Consider the following 15,436-nt stretch of genomic DNA (forward strand, 5'->3'; position numbering starts at 1 on the left):
ATACAGTAAAAAGGGGGTTCAACCACCACCACCCAGAAGCCCCCCACTGCCATGCTGGGAGGCCTCTGAACTAGCACCAGAGCCTGCTTGCTGTTTGGACCTCACTATTCTGCACTGCTGGCTTTCTAGGATCTGCTTCCTGGAGCCCACCTGGAAAACCAGCAAGGCCAACAGGCCTATGGCAGCAGGCAGTGAAAACAGCCAAGCACCAAAGGGGAAAGAGTGATTCTAGAAAAATCAGGAGAAACCACAAACACAGTCCCCCACTTAGGCAGTTGATTTTCCCATATTTGGGGAAATCACAGGGCCAGAACATCCAAAGTGCAATAGATGAGCCTCACCCTGGGAAAACCACTTTGATGATCATGGTATCTCCCCTGCCAGGTATGAGTTGGAATGGCCTCTGAACCTCCTGCCCCTTTCTGTGCCCTGTCCCCCAAAGGCATGGTGACCCCCGGCTGCACCTTCTGATCAGAACAGGGCTGCACAGCCCCAGTCCCGAAAGATGCCAAGAGAGCTACTCAGTGTTTTGGGGTGCCCCACAGGACCCCCATCAGGGGCCGGATGTTCCTCCCACAATCCTCCAGTGCACAGATATTAGCATACCTAATATGCGAGGAAGGCAGGGAAAGCGGGGAAATTCAAACTTTCAGTTAGTGAAGACGCTGCTTGTCTGCTTCCTTGCTAGTCCAAGCAGTTAGAGAGCTGGGAGAGAGACCTGGTATTGCCTGGTATTGCCGTTTTAAAATGTAAAATTTAGTTTAAAAGCTGTTTGTTTGGGGTTAGTGCTTGGGTGAAAAGGTGCTCCATTTGAGTTGAAACCTGCTTGCGTAGAAACGTGTATACTTGCTTTAAAAGCTGCCTTGAATGACTCCTCATGAAGACCAGCACCGATCAGCCATTAGGTGGGTAGAGGGGAGGGGAAAGGAGCAGCAGCGGAGAAGAGCACAAAATGGCTGTCAGCTGCCTGCTGGCTTTTAGCTGTTTGGGGCTTTTTTTTTGCTGTTCTGGGGTCTACCAAGGCACTGTGAAGAGCAAGGCTCAGTCTACTGGTAAGTGACTTTCTTTTAAGTTTTTTAAAGTTTCTGACCTTCCCCCCCCCCCATAAAAATGCATTAATTAATTTTCAATGCATTTCTATGGGAAATTTGGATTCAACTTGCAAACTTTTCAACTAGTTCTGGGCATCTAATAGGGAATGTATTTCCAAAGGGTGTTGCAGCAAGGAAACTAACTGTACCTCGTGACGTCTAACTGGATTACAGTACCTGCTTCCTGATTTCAGCTACTATAGTTTGTATTCAGTTTTTCTGGCTCATCAAGAACATTGTTCATGGCTTTGTGTGGCCTAACCTGTTGTGCCTTGCATGCTATAAATGTTCAATTATGTCAGAAAATGGAGATTTGGTCTTATGCTGAGCATGTGCTACTGCTGGTGAATGGGATCAGGTTAACCTTTGTGTTGCTGTTCTTTTGCATAACCTAAAGTAAATAAGGAAAACCAGCTGTTAAATAGTTTAATTCCACTATTTATCCTCCACACAACTAAAAGGGACCTCTCAATGCAGTGCCAAATCAGACAAACCATTTCTAACTTAATATAGGCTTGAGCTGTAGCTGGGCAGAGTTGCACAACAATCTCATATGTCATTGAGACATTTCTATAAGCATGGGGAGGAGGTGGATGAAAGGAAATGTAAAATATAAGTAGAGTGGTATAGGTCTTATCACTGGCTGATAATGGTCTATATTAATGCCACTGTTTACTGCTGTTCACTTTACATGGTTCAAATTTTATTCTGTTATAGTTTATTAAATATTTTATTCCACTATTTGGTTCAGAATATATTTTCCCTGTGTTCCTCCTCTAAAAATTAGGTGCGTCTTAAGGTCAGGTGCATCTTATGGAGCAAAAAGTACGGTAGGTCCTACTGTTTCTCAACTGTGACCTAGCATCCTCCCATAATAAGTTCACTTTTCTCTCACCAGAGAGCGTGTCTGCTCTTGGTACCAGTAGGATCTGCCTTTCTAGCAGGAGGCAGTCAGGGGTCTGCCTGGTGAAAATGAGCCAAAAGCAAAGTATTGGTCATCTGTTTGATGCATTGCATACTACATCCAAGGAAGCATAGCAAAACATGATTTTAAGTTAATCTCCCATTTATGAATTTACGAACCAGTTAATATTTTGCAGGATGATGGTCATTTGTCATTTAGTTTATTACTAATGAACACTTGCTAATTCGTTGATCCCTATCACACTGATGTTGGTACAAGTTTCAAAACCTGTAGCTAATCATTTTACATTGCCTTTTACGATGAATATTAAGAAGTACTACAGCCATTAACAAAGTTCCTGCTCAATCTCTATGCAGCTGATCAATTAAGTAGTCACACAATTAATCTTTCATTATACAAAAAGCCATGTATGAAAATCCATATTAGGAGAAAAGCTTTTCAGCTGTCTGAATATGAATTAGCTTAATTGGGCTGGCCTGCAATCCCCCTGAGAACCAAGACATTTTAGAATGTGACAGGACTGATTTATGGTACGTTCAATATTCATGTCCCAAATGAGCTGGAACACACCCGGAGATAAACACCAAAGCGGAAGTTAAGAGTAATCCTCACTCAGCACTACATCTCCTCTGTCGTGGCAGTGACACAGCAGATCTCTGTCTGGCAAAAATTCCATACAAAACTAGTGAACCAAGCCAGAACTGGAGAACATTCCACCCGGTACAATCTGATGAATTATACACTAGAGAAAAGGAACCACGATAAGAGACTTCCAGCAAGTCTTTAAGTGTGACCAAAACAATGGTGTGGAGGTTGCAATGTTTCAGCAAGGTTTTAGCAATAGTGTAGCCATTTTTGACAAAGGGAGGTAAATGACATTTTCTAAATACTACACTTCCGCAGTGCCATTAAAGTCATTTTTGGCACATCAAGAGTGCTGTATATGTTCTGGTTACTCATTTTCAACAAGGGCAATGTAACAGCAGAAGAATAAATGGAGAATTAAAATGAAGACAAGACACCAGAGTCTGAACAAAGAAATATCACAGAGAAAAAGCAATTTTAATGCCAGAAAATGTTGTCTTAGAAGGGACACAATGGAGGTTTCCAAGATTACGAATGGCTGAAGAGGGAAAAAAGTATACAATAATAAATAGCATGACTACAGCATACTGCTGGTTCATTGATTCCCCTTAATACTGGTCATGTGTCACAGCTGACTGGTGCCAGATTCCTAGAATGAAATTGAAAAGACTACATATAGTTGATTGAGTGTAGAAAGACAAAAGGACATACTTCTTCATGGTCCATAATTTACTGACAGACTTCATTGCCACAAGCTATAGTATGATCTGAGATGGTTTTATAAATAAGAATGCAAATGTATTACGAAAGGGTCTATCAATAGATATTAGGTATAAAGCACTAGGTGGATTTTCCATAATTATCATCTATGTATCTCCAAATTACTGAATATTGCTGGAAAACTAAATGCCATGTCCTGAATGCAAAGTTCACAATAACTGACTCCCTGAGAAGGGGGGCCAGGGGAGGAGGGAAGGAAGGGAGAATCATCAATTCCTTCTTCCTCCTTTAGCTCACAAGTCCCCTTGGCCGGGGCATATTTCCGGATAGTGCTAGAGATGGAACAGAAGACTTAAGGACAATCAGCCTGTTTCTTTGCCAGCCAACAATCGGAGTCAAACCAAGAATTAGCTCGATTGTGGGAAGAAGACCGATAAGGCCTACTAAGAGCTTGAACCAAGGAGGCCAAGAGACAGTCATAAGTGTCTATAGCCTGGGGGGTAGAGTTGGTTGAACCTATAATATTAATAAGGTCAATAGTCTCTGGCAATTGTGACCATGATAAAAAGTCAGTGTCAGTTTGAGGGGACCATTTAAGGCGTGGTGTGGGGCTGCGAGGGGGGGGAGTAATAGGAAGGGGACGGACTGGGAGATTTAAGGATAGTCGAAGAGGCAGGTGATCACTGTCAGTTCGTGTTTCGACAAAGAAATCAGATATAAATGGAAGGAGAATAGGGGAGGCAAGGGCATAATCGATTACACTGGAGCCCTTGACAGAAAAATGAGTATAACCCCCAGGAATATCTCTCCCCACAGTTCCATTTAATATAACAACTTGAAGACTGAGACTAAGGTTGGCTAACAAAGCAGCATAAGCATTGATAGATTGATCTTTAGAGGATCTTGCAAGGTTGAACCAAGGAGGGGTTGATGTTTCAAGATCCCACTTCAAATGGCTAGCCAGTTTGATGTTATTAGGACCTATTCTGGTATTTAGATCACCCATAAGACGAACAGAGGCTGTGGAGTGAGTCCTTAAATGGAGATTTGCAAGATTCTCAATCTCGGTCCAGTAATTATTCGGGGAAGGAGCAGAAGGCGGTATGTATAAATTGAAAAGTAAAATAGTAAATTTGTTACACTGCAATAACAGAATCTGAATATAATTGGAATGGGAAGGGATAGAGGATAGTGTAAACAAGGAAGAGGATTGAAAAAGACAACATAGTCCAGCTTGCAGGGCGACCCTTAGGGTTAAGATTGTTGGCTGGCAAAGAAACAGGTCAGATCCCTTTTTCATTCTATTCGAGCTTACCCCTCCCCTAATGCTCTTAAAATTTACTTCGAAGCCAGAAGGTCTTGTACCACCCTTCTGGATATGAAACAACATCTACACGCCCAACGCAAATGGACCAATCTGCTGCAAGCCATTCTTTCTCGGAATTTTAAGGTTTTTTGGTCCCTTGTTTCCCGTACAAACATATCTTATGCTCTCTCTTCATACTCTCCAATACCCTCTGATTCTTGGGTTACCCATTTTTCTAAAATCTTCTCCTCCTCGTGCTCTGCCCATCACTCTATCATTTCCTCTCAAAACTTCCCAGATTGGCCCCCGGTTACCTCTGATGAGGTACTAGAGTTAATTTCCACCCTTAAACCTGGTAAATCCCCAGGGCCTGATCATGTTATCTCAGAGATTTTGTCTAATAATCCTCTTTGGTGGTCCCATCTGCTTGCCAAATTATTTACCATAGTAAATCACTCCGGTGTATTTCCGGACTCTTGGCTATCCTCTATTCTGATACCAATCTTCAAAAAGGGTGACCCTTCTCTCCCTAGTAACTATCGCCCAATCAGCCTATTGTCTCATATAGGCAAACTTTATTCTAAATTTCTCTTATCAAAACTATCAGCTTGGGCCTCTTCTAAAAACCTCCCTGGGAAGGAACAGATAGGCTTCCGCTCTGAAGCCTAGACTCTGGATCATGTTCTGCTTTTGTATCACCTTGCCGAAAAATACTCAATCTATCACAAAGCTAGACTTTTTGCCGCCTTCATCGATCTACGAGGAGCCTTTGATTCAGTTAATAGGAATTTACTGTGGGACAAACTTAACAACTGGGGTATTGAACCCCGATTGCTTTTTTTGCTTAGGCGTCTCCACTCCTCCAATATATGTCAGATTCGGCTGCCAAATTCCTATGAGCTCTCTGACAAATTATTAGTTGACAAAGGTGTTCGGCAGGGATGTGTCTTAGCCCCACTACTTTTTAATTTATTTTTAGCGGACCTGCCTTCCTCCCTTTCTGCTTCTACCAATGCTGCTCCCTCTCTTAATGGTTCCCCAATTTCTGTGCTTTTGTACGCGGACGACGCAGTCCTATTATCTTTAACAAAAGCTGGTCTCCGTCGTACCCTATCTAAATTTCAAACTTTTTGTTCAGCTAATGATCTGGTTATAAATGCTGACAAGACTAAAATAATTAACTTTTCCAACTCCGTATCACTATCTCCCTGGACAATCGGAGCACAAACCTTTCAGCAGGTTTTATCCTTTAAATATCTAGGTATCACTCTGCATCATAAACTCAGTTGGCGTCCCCACAAAAAATTGGTTCTATCTTCCTCTAGCCTCCATCTTAATGCCATCTCAAAATTTCACTACTCATCCGGCAATCAATTTGTGCCTGCAGCGTTGCTTATTTTTCGGACTAAATTGCTTTCCCACTTACTATATGGAGCTCCTATTTGGATAGAGACCATAGATCACGATATTGACACTTTGGCAGCTGCCTCCTTCAGGAAGATCTTAGGAGTCCCCAACATGATTCGTCTTTCAACTTTAGTTTTGGAATTAGGTACCCATCTCCCCTCTACCCTTGCTTGGTCCACCACATTTAAATATTGGCTTCGTTTACATATAAACTCCAAGCCCAATTCTTTACTATACGATCTACTCAGAGACAATTTCCTTTCCAAGTGGCTGAAGTTGATTGAGATTAAACTTCAATCCCTTGATCTGAATCTAGAATCCCTAAATGATTTAGGAATTCAACAGGCTCATGCTCTTATTAAATCTAAACTCTGGCAGCATGAGTTTGAGGTTCTTGCAGCCAAACTGAATCCTACCTGTTCCCCGCTCTCTTTTGGTCTTTTCCCTTCACTTGGTTATCATCCAAATTATTTTTCCTCACTTATCAACCCCAGGTCAAGAAGAGCATTTATGTTAGCCCGATTTAACATTTTTCCCTCAGCGAACCATGCCGGTCAATTTGCAAATATTCCTAAAGAGGATCGATTATGCCTGTTCTGCCATTTGGTTCCGGATACACTTGATCATATACTGTTTTCCTGCCCAGTTCATTTTTCCATTCGAAAGGCACTACTAGAACCCTGGTTATCTTCCCTGCCGAACACCCCTGAGATTTTTCTGAATGATTCTTCCTCCCGTATCACTGAAGCTGTCGCTATTTTTCTGCTTGAGATTCTTAAATTAACTTCCAAGTTATAACCCGCTGTGTTTATTGTTAGTAATCCCAGCTATATTTATGCCAATAAAGGTTTGGAGAAAGAAAAAGAAGACAATCAGCCTGAAGGATTCCAGCAGCAGATTTCACAGGGTTTCACTGCCTTTCATGACATGGAAAAACAACTCTGACACCAATCCCATTATGATTATATCATAGCTATGACTATCCTTTGGCATGTATGTACTGGACACAGGTAAGCACACTTTCAATTTCTTAAGAACAAATACATCCCACAATGCTGACTGTTTTCAAGATAAAGGGGGAAAAGATAAAACTCCTAATACAGGATAAATCAAAGTAGCCACAATAAAACTAAAGAATACATAAAGCAGGAGTAGAGAAAAGGCAACCTTCTAAATATTGTTGGACTTTATTCTTCCCCTATTACTTACCATGGGCTATGCTGGCCAGGGCTACTTAAAGTCACCACCCAAAAAACAGGTAGAGGGCCACATTTCCCCCACATCTATTACAAGGGCCAGAGAATAATTCCCATGAGATTAGGCCAAGTAAATCAAGGTAGGAGACAAAACAGAAATAGAATTGCAATGTATAAGTGCCCAAATTCAACTGATTCCAGCACTTCTGCCATGCGGACTGTGTGATCACAATGCAATTCAACAATTATCTGTATACTGCTAGAGCAAGTTGTACTGACCTTCATGAGCCCAAATTCTCAGTAGCTACACATAGGATCAGTCTCTCTAAGCCAGGAGTCAGGGAACTTATTTACCTTTTACCTCCAAAAGAAAATTTATATACACCATTACTCCCTTGATTTGAAAGGAAGGATCTCAGTCACGCACGGTCAGTCGAGCGCCGCTGCCGCAGCCTCGCCACCCACTCCCAGGCTACCACCACCTCCTCCGCTGCCGCCGCCTGGTGGGGCCGCGCTCAGTCCTTGGCTCCCCTTCTCTGCCGGTGAGCGGCTCCTGAGCCGCCGTCAAAGAGCAGCAGGTGATTCGCAGACCGCCGCCTCCCACTCCGGCACCAGCAGCTGCTCGCCAGGGCGGTCACATTGGGCCTCGGCGTCGGGGCTCCCGCGGGCCTCGCCATCGAAGCGCCACAACAGCTGCCGCACAGAGGGCCAGAGGCTCCGCCAGGACTGGCCGGCTGGTGTGGAGGCGGCACCAAAGGAAGCCGTGCAGCTGGGTGAGCACCACTGCCGCCCGACGGGCTCCTCTGCCGTGATCCACCTCTCCAGGCACTGCAAGAAGAGGCTCCTCCTGGCTGGGGTGCTCCAGTCATTTGCCCGGCCTCGCCCTCCGCCATGGCCAGCCCCGCACCCACTGCCTCGGCTGCCCAACGCCACCGCCTGGGGCCCGTCACCGGCCACCATCCGCCGGTTCAGTTGCAGCCGGCTGGAGAAGGGGACGGGTAGGGGATGATTGGCCAGCCAGGGACCCCCTCTGGGCAGAAGAGGAAGAAGAGGAGGAGGAGGAGGGAAGGGGGTTAGGGTCACATCCTCATTACCCCCAGGATATTCATTTTTACTCCATTTGGGTAAAAAGGTCCATATTCTGCAGTCACCCATTAACCACTAGTTGGATCTTTCTCCAAAATCTAAAAAGTTGACAGACTTTGTTAAAAATCTCTGAGAGAGAGTCACAGCAGGGACAGGAGCAAGAAGAGGGTCATGAGGGTGCAAGCTGTCTCTCAAACAAGCTGCATCAGGAACCTTTAGCCAGTTAAGACTTTACAATATGAGGCTGGGTAACCAGTTATATTACTCAGTATATGGCAGCTAAAATGGGTCACATAACACAGCAAATCATACTTACATCCTGGCAATCCAAGAGTAGTGACATTGCCTCCTTCTCCCTACTCCCAAATGCTATCCACAATTGCTTTTCATGCTGATCCCTCTCTTCTCAGCCAGTTATCCTCACTCATTTCCTAAACCTCAAAGTTCCAGCACTTCCCATATTTAGTCCGAAATTTAAGGCATTCAGTTCACAGAACTTGCTTCCAAGAAAACATGCTTGGGATCATAAAGGATAAATAATAGGCTTTATAAGTCAGCATTAGCAACCTTGATTGGTCTGGATGCTGTGTGCAATAGGGTAACCAGCTACTAGATTTCAAGAGCCACCCAAGACTTAGTGTCCTAGCTATAATGCGACTAACCTTGAAATCTGGCAGATTAACAAATAAGTACCATTGATTTCCATAATTTAGGCAATATAAATCTCTATTCCTTGAACTTCAAATCTCTATTTTCAGAAAATATGTTATTTTTTGCATCTGGTAATGGGGAAAAAATCAACAATGAAACAAGCAGCCACTAAAGAAAACAAAACTAAACAATTCACTTCAGCCCATTCATGAGATGCATGTAATGTACGGTCCATCAAATGTCCAATGAAACTTGCTGATCTTTCATACAACACAGGACTCTGTTGTTTCAGCTGCAGAGACCGGAACAGGTCCCCTCGCAACATTTATAAATTAATTTTGAAATGGTTAAATTTTCATGAGGGACACAGAAGGAGCCCCCCTGCAGAAATGTCAGGACTGTTGGCACATTCAGACATCTCCTAGGCAAGAACAAGAGCCTATCAGAGGATCCTTCCATTCTGGAAGCACCACTGGATTGCTTCTGTCACAAAGGACAAACTGTATTGGATTTAAAAGACCATTTGGCAAGTTTGGCTTAGAACTTTGATAAAAATCTGAAAATACCCAAACAACAAAGGAGCAAGTAGGGGAAAAGAAATAGTCTATACTTACAGTTATGTGAACACTGAGGAATGATCATTGCAATGTTGAAATAATCAAAGCATATTCCACACCGCAGCAAATTATCCACTTCCTGAAACAGAATTGTAAAAGTTTAATTTTACTGACATGGGACAACATGAAATTTCAGATTATAACAAAATAGAGCCATTTACAGAAAGAATATATTTAAAAGAAATGATAAGGGTCAAACATGTTTACTGCCGTTTTTACAGCACTGTAACATAGTATAAGCCAGACTTCCTCAACCTTGCACCTCTCCCAATATGTTAGACTGCAACCCCCATCACCCCCAAACTGCATGGTGATACTGGCTGGGGCTTATGAAAGTTGCAGTCCAACCATGTTTGAGGATATTAATATAAGGATATGCATATATGGCTTCAGATCCTCAGAGCTGGTTCTTCTCTTAGTTCCTTACTAGACATATTTAGAAAGACGCTCAAGTGGTGCTGGCAGTGTTATTTTACTATTACATATGAAAAAATTGAAGAGTACTAGAATAAAGCACTTCATTCCTGCATCTGTTGGGATTCTTTTTGTAGTTTATTTTATTATACTCAGGCATTTTGACATGTTAAATTGGGTTTGTGTTCTGCTTGTTTTCAGTACTCCGTACATCTATACTATGTTTATTTTTATGCTATTTAATAGTTCATTATATTGCATTTGTAGATTTGTAATCTTTTAAAGCCATTACCCATTAGGTATTAATTAGTTAAGTATTTAAAAATACTTCTAATAAATAATGCACAATTCAAACAAATTAGAATTTATTATTTAGAAAGCACTCTACAAAAAATTTAAAAGGCAGACTCAGAACACAACCTTACAAGCACCTCTCACAGAACAAACTGAATTCTGCCCAGCAGTTGCACCAGGCTCTGGAACTCCTTGCCAAAAGGGGCTAGACTATCCTTTGATATCTCCATTATCCTTCTAAAGTCTAAGGATGTGTCACTAGAAATCAAGACCAAGATTATCCACAAACTAAGAAGAAGAGCCTCGTGGCGCAGTGGTTAAAACGCTGTACTGCAGCTAAAACTGTGCTCACGACCTGGGGTTCAAATCCCAGGTAGTCGGCTCAAGGTTGAATCAGCCTTCCATCCTTCCGAGGTCGGTAAAATGAGTACCCAGCTTGCTGGGGGGGCAATGTGTAGCCTGTATAATTAAATTGTAAACTGCCCGGAGAGTGCTTGTAGCGCTATGGGGCGGTATATAAGTCCAAAAAAAAAAAAAAAAAAAAACACCTAGTATTCTCAATTACTGTGTGAAAGCTGGATAATGAAGAAAGCTTAAAGCTCCGTTGATTGGCTCATCTGACATGTGATGTTGAAGGCAAGCTTTATAGATCTCATGGAGCACCAAGGGGACAAATTGGTTGTAGGTGACATCAAGCCTGAACTGTCATTAATAGTTAAAATGACTAGACTGAGGCTATCAAACTTCAGACATATCATGAGAGGTTAAAACACACTACTTAAGTGTGGGAAAAGTTGAACAGAGTAGGAGAAAAGGAAGACCAAGCACGAAATGGGTTGGATTAATGAAGAAAACCAAAATCTTCAGTTTGTGACAGGACATTTTAGAAGTCATTAATTCAAAGGGTTGACAGCATGTAAAAACAATTTGGGGATAATGCTAATGCTTTATTGGTCACGTATAACCCCAGAGATTAATTTAATAGACTATTCAAGTTGTGGAATAGCTGTCCAATAAGGAAGCCAAATTATGTAACATTAACTGAATGTTCCTTTCAGTTTCAAAGCACTATCCATTACACTATTGGAAGATGGGGGAATTCTTGTGTAAGTGGAATTGTACAGCAAATATTTGGAAAGAACGCTAAAAGATTTTAGACTCTGCATATTTACTTTAACAAATAAAAATTAGGTACAGTGAAGGCCTGCTAACAATAGCACCTTTTGGAACTCACAAATCCATACAGTTGGAGAGACTTGACAACACATAATACATATACAAAGAGAAAAATTAAGGTGCTTCACCAAGAATACAATAATAAATCCTGTTGTGCCTATTGGTCAGTTCTCTTATTGTAATACCTGTTATTTTACCCCAACTGCTCATTTTACTTTATTTTTATTCTACTGCTCACCAAAGGCATTAATATTTTTACTGCACTGCACCCCAAGAGTTACACCACAGCTAAACTATAGTGAATTATTATTATTATTATTATTATTATTATTATTATTATTATTATTATTATTATTATTATTATTATTATTATTATTATTATTATTATTATTATTCCAAACGGTGACATATTCGACGGGTTTCAGCGAGTAATTTTTCCCACTTTCTTGAGCAGACCAACTTTAAAGAGAGTCACTCCTTCAGTTTGAAGCTTTGCCTTGAACATCCCTTACAGCACCAGCTTAAAACCAGCCTGCCTTGCAGATTTATATCCTCCGCGGCGGGACTCTTCGGAACTGACGCCATGAAGAGACTCTTCTCTTCCGGGGGAGGGAGGACAGCTCTTCGGTGAGAAGGAGAAAACATTCTGCACATGCTCAGGGGCACTCTTCTACACCGTTACAGCATCAGCTTAAAGAAGGTGGGCCACCAGGGTCCTGGTTCCACGGCGGCGCCCTGCTCCAAGCGACTGCTAAACTCCTTCCTCGCCCCGTCCTCAACCGGACTCCTCTCCGCCCCTTTACTTACTTTCAGCGGCACCAGGCACTCAGGCCACTGGAGCTCGACCGAAGAGGAAGACATGAGGCCCGGCGCCCACGGACTGAACTTAACGCCCGGACGCACACCTGCCCCCGCCAACCCGCCCACGGGACTCCAAATCACCCGCGCTCGTCGCCTTCCTCGCGGGAGCTAGATGTCAAAAAGAACCTCACTTCCGGGTCGACCGCTGAGCCTGCTGGGCAATGTAGTTTCTGTTCCCCACGGCGCCTCCTCCCGTGGTTCTGAAGTACTGTATTCTTCACCTGACACTCTCCAGATGTGTTGAGCGAGAAGCTCCTCATCCCTCCCAGCCCTCATGGTGGCGGGTGGGTGGCTGTGGTCCCACACGTGCCTGGAGGGGAAGTTTCAAAAAGTTACTTTTCCGACCTCTGTTTGGACAGCAGGGTGTTGGGAAACGCCAAGGACGTAGGGAAAGTCATAAGAACGACGCTTTGTTATGAATTTTGGGAGAATTTAACCTTCAAGAGTGTATTACCATACTTCCAAGTACTCGTGGAAACAAGTGCTGCCCCCCTCCTTTTTTATGGGACTATAAATCATTGGTGCCTTATGACATGTATAAATCTCAAAATATCTCATCTAATAATCAGGGGCAGACCCTCTGGTGAGGGGGGAAGCTGGTATATTTAGTCCAGGCCTTATCTCCAAGAGGGGGCTTCACCCCAGTCATACTGTTATGCATTCTATCAATATTTTTTCACATAACATTCTGTACATTAATATTTTAACCCCCACCCAAGTAAAAGCTTTCCAAAGGTGCAGGCTCAGATCTCTCCCCAGTTGACCCTAGAAATACTAAAATCTTAAGTACATGTCCCTTTTCCTTAAGGAGAGACAAGGACAGTTCATAGATATCACCTTCCAGGTGTATGTGCTTTTTCCAGGACTAATGCTGAAATTACAAACATGTTGTACATCCAGATCTTTCTGGTATAATTCCTCTATGTATTCTTGGCACCTCTTCTTGATGTCTTCTGCTTCTGTTAGGTCCCTCCCATTTTTGTCCTTTATCATGTCCCGAACCTTTGCACAAAAGGTTCCTTTAATATCTCCAATTTTTTTTTACAGATCTCTGGTTTTTCCCTTTCTATTATTTTCCTCCATTTCTTTGCACTGTTCATTTAAGAAGGCCCTCTTGTCTCTCCTTGCTATTCTTTGGAAGTCTGCATTCAATTTTCTATAAGTTTCCCTATCTCCATTGCATTTTTCCCCCTTCTTTTCTCTGCTATTTCTAAGGACTCCTTGGACAGCCACTTTGCTTTTTTTTGCATTTCCTTTTCTTTGGGATGGTTTTTGTTGCTGCCTCCTGTACAATGTTACGAGCCTCTATCCAAAGTTCTTCGGGCACTCTGTCCACCAAATCGAGTTCCTTAAATCTGTTCTTCACTTCCACTGTGTATTAATAAGGGATTGGTTTAGATTATACCTGACTAGCCCAGTGAGGTACTTTCTCTCAGTTTAAGCTTGAGTTTTGCTATAAGAAGCTGATGATCAGAGCCACAATCAGATCCAGGTCTTGTTTTTGCTGACTGTATGGAGCTTCTCCATCTTTGGTAGCAGAGAATATAATCAATCTGATTTCGTATTGCCCATCTGGTGATGTCCTTGTTTAGAGTTCCCTCTTGTGTTGTTGGAAAAGAGTGTTTGTGATGACCTTGTTCTCTTCACATAACTCTATTAGTCTTTGCCCTGGTTTGTTTTGAACTCAGGCCAAACTTCCCTGTTGTTCCTTTTATCTCTTGACTCCCTACTTTAGCATTCCAGTCCCCTAGAATGAGAAGAACATCTTTCTTTGGTGTCATTCTAGAAAGTGTTATAAGTTGCAGATTTTTCCCCCAGGTTCTATTATAATGTATTCTATTCCCCGCTGTGCTTCCTATGGATAGAGCCACCCTGTGTGGCCTTGGGCAAGCTGCACAGTCATAGGATGCCTCCAGAAGAAGGCAAAGATAAACCACTTCTGAGTATTCTCTATCTAGAAAACCTTGAAAAGGTTCACCATAAATCAGAATTGACTTGCCGGCAGATTGTTATTATTAAATTCAGTGGAACTTATTGCCATGGGAGTCTGAATTGACTCAGATCACATGTTAGGGTAAATGCATCTTTTCGTCTCTTACAACAGGCCAAAGCACAGAAGCCAAGAACTTGTTTCTAGAAGCGCTCCTTCCAAGAGCAAAATGACTTAATTCTGTAAACCATTAAACACAGAAGTATGTGTCTCATCAAAATTATTTCTGGACAGTAAACAACAGCTTCCTTTTCATGTAGAGAGTCATGCATAACACCACAAATCACATAACTAGGAAGAAAATATGATTTGCTAACTTTTACCAACCCTGCTCTTGGGTATATTCAATGAGAAGATGGGATAAAAGTATTTGAAATTAATACTTTGGAGGTTACCACAGGACTGATCACCATAGTGACTCCTCTGTCTGACAGAGGTTGCAGCTACGCCCCTTGGACCTTTTTCAACAAAGCTGCATCAGTGAATATCCCACAGACTGTGACCTCATCCTACAGTTGGAACACAACATTTTACAGAACAGGTTTGACCATCATCTCTGTGGACGGTAATAATAAAAACTGTGTGCCATGAAGTCAATTTTGATTCATGGAAACCCTTTTCTGGGTTTTCTAGGTACTGAATATTCAGAAGTACTTTACCATTCCCTTCTTCTGGGGTCATCCTGGGATCGTGCATCTTGCCCAAAGCCACACAGGCTGGCTCTTCTGGGATGTATGGTGTGGAATCAAATTCCCAATCTCTGGCTCCACAGCCAGAAGCCTAACTCACTGAGCTATAAGTAAGCCCCCAACCAAATGCATCTCCAAGGTTTTGGTACTAAATCTATGAAGATATTCCAAGATACATTGATGTGCTTAGTACATGAATGTATTCCATATATTCATGTACTAAGTACATAAGGACATATTCATCATCAGCATCCTCCTCTCCTTTGCAGCTGCCCAGCAGGCCTCCTTATCACCATCTGCTTTTGTCCAAAAAACTGGCATTTCATCTTTTGTACCCAAAGCACTTTAAAAAAAATGGCCAGCACATGGCAGCTGCTACTTGATTAGATTAATCTGGAAAGGGTTCTGACATTAACTAACAGCGAGGT

At 42.4% G+C, this 15,436-nt stretch overlaps 1 protein-coding gene and 1 pseudogene across 8 annotated transcripts in view; both read right to left on the reverse strand.

Moving 5' to 3' along the window:
• The window catches only part of RAD18 (RAD18 E3 ubiquitin protein ligase), a 151,018-nt gene extending 138,582 nt beyond the window's left edge, over nucleotides 1-12,436 (reverse strand). For 5 of the 8 annotated variants that reach the window (XR_013541618.1, XM_072989475.2, XM_072989474.2 and 2 more), the window contains exons 1-2: nucleotides 12,276-12,430; nucleotides 9,582-9,663 (exon numbers count right to left, since the gene is read on the reverse strand). Coding sequence is in view for 7 of the 8 variants with exons in the window: in XM_072989475.2 (XP_072845576.2) it covers nucleotides 9,582-9,663; nucleotides 12,276-12,329 (136 nt within the window). In the remaining variant the exon portion in view is untranslated. Of the gene's footprint in view, nucleotides 1-9,581; nucleotides 9,664-12,275 lie in introns of all 8 variants that reach the window. The other 3 variants (XM_072989472.2, XM_072989471.2, XM_072989473.2) reach the window with 2 other exon arrangements.
• On the reverse strand, nucleotides 239-392 carry LOC140705063 (U1 spliceosomal RNA; annotated as a pseudogene).
• Nucleotides 12,437-15,436: the final 3,000 nt, after the last annotated feature.

Source organism: Pogona vitticeps, chromosome 2, assembly GCF_051106095.1.
Source record: "Pogona vitticeps strain Pit_001003342236 chromosome 2, PviZW2.1, whole genome shotgun sequence".
In the NCBI taxonomy this organism is placed as follows: Eukaryota; Metazoa; Chordata; class Lepidosauria; order Squamata; family Agamidae; genus Pogona; species Pogona vitticeps.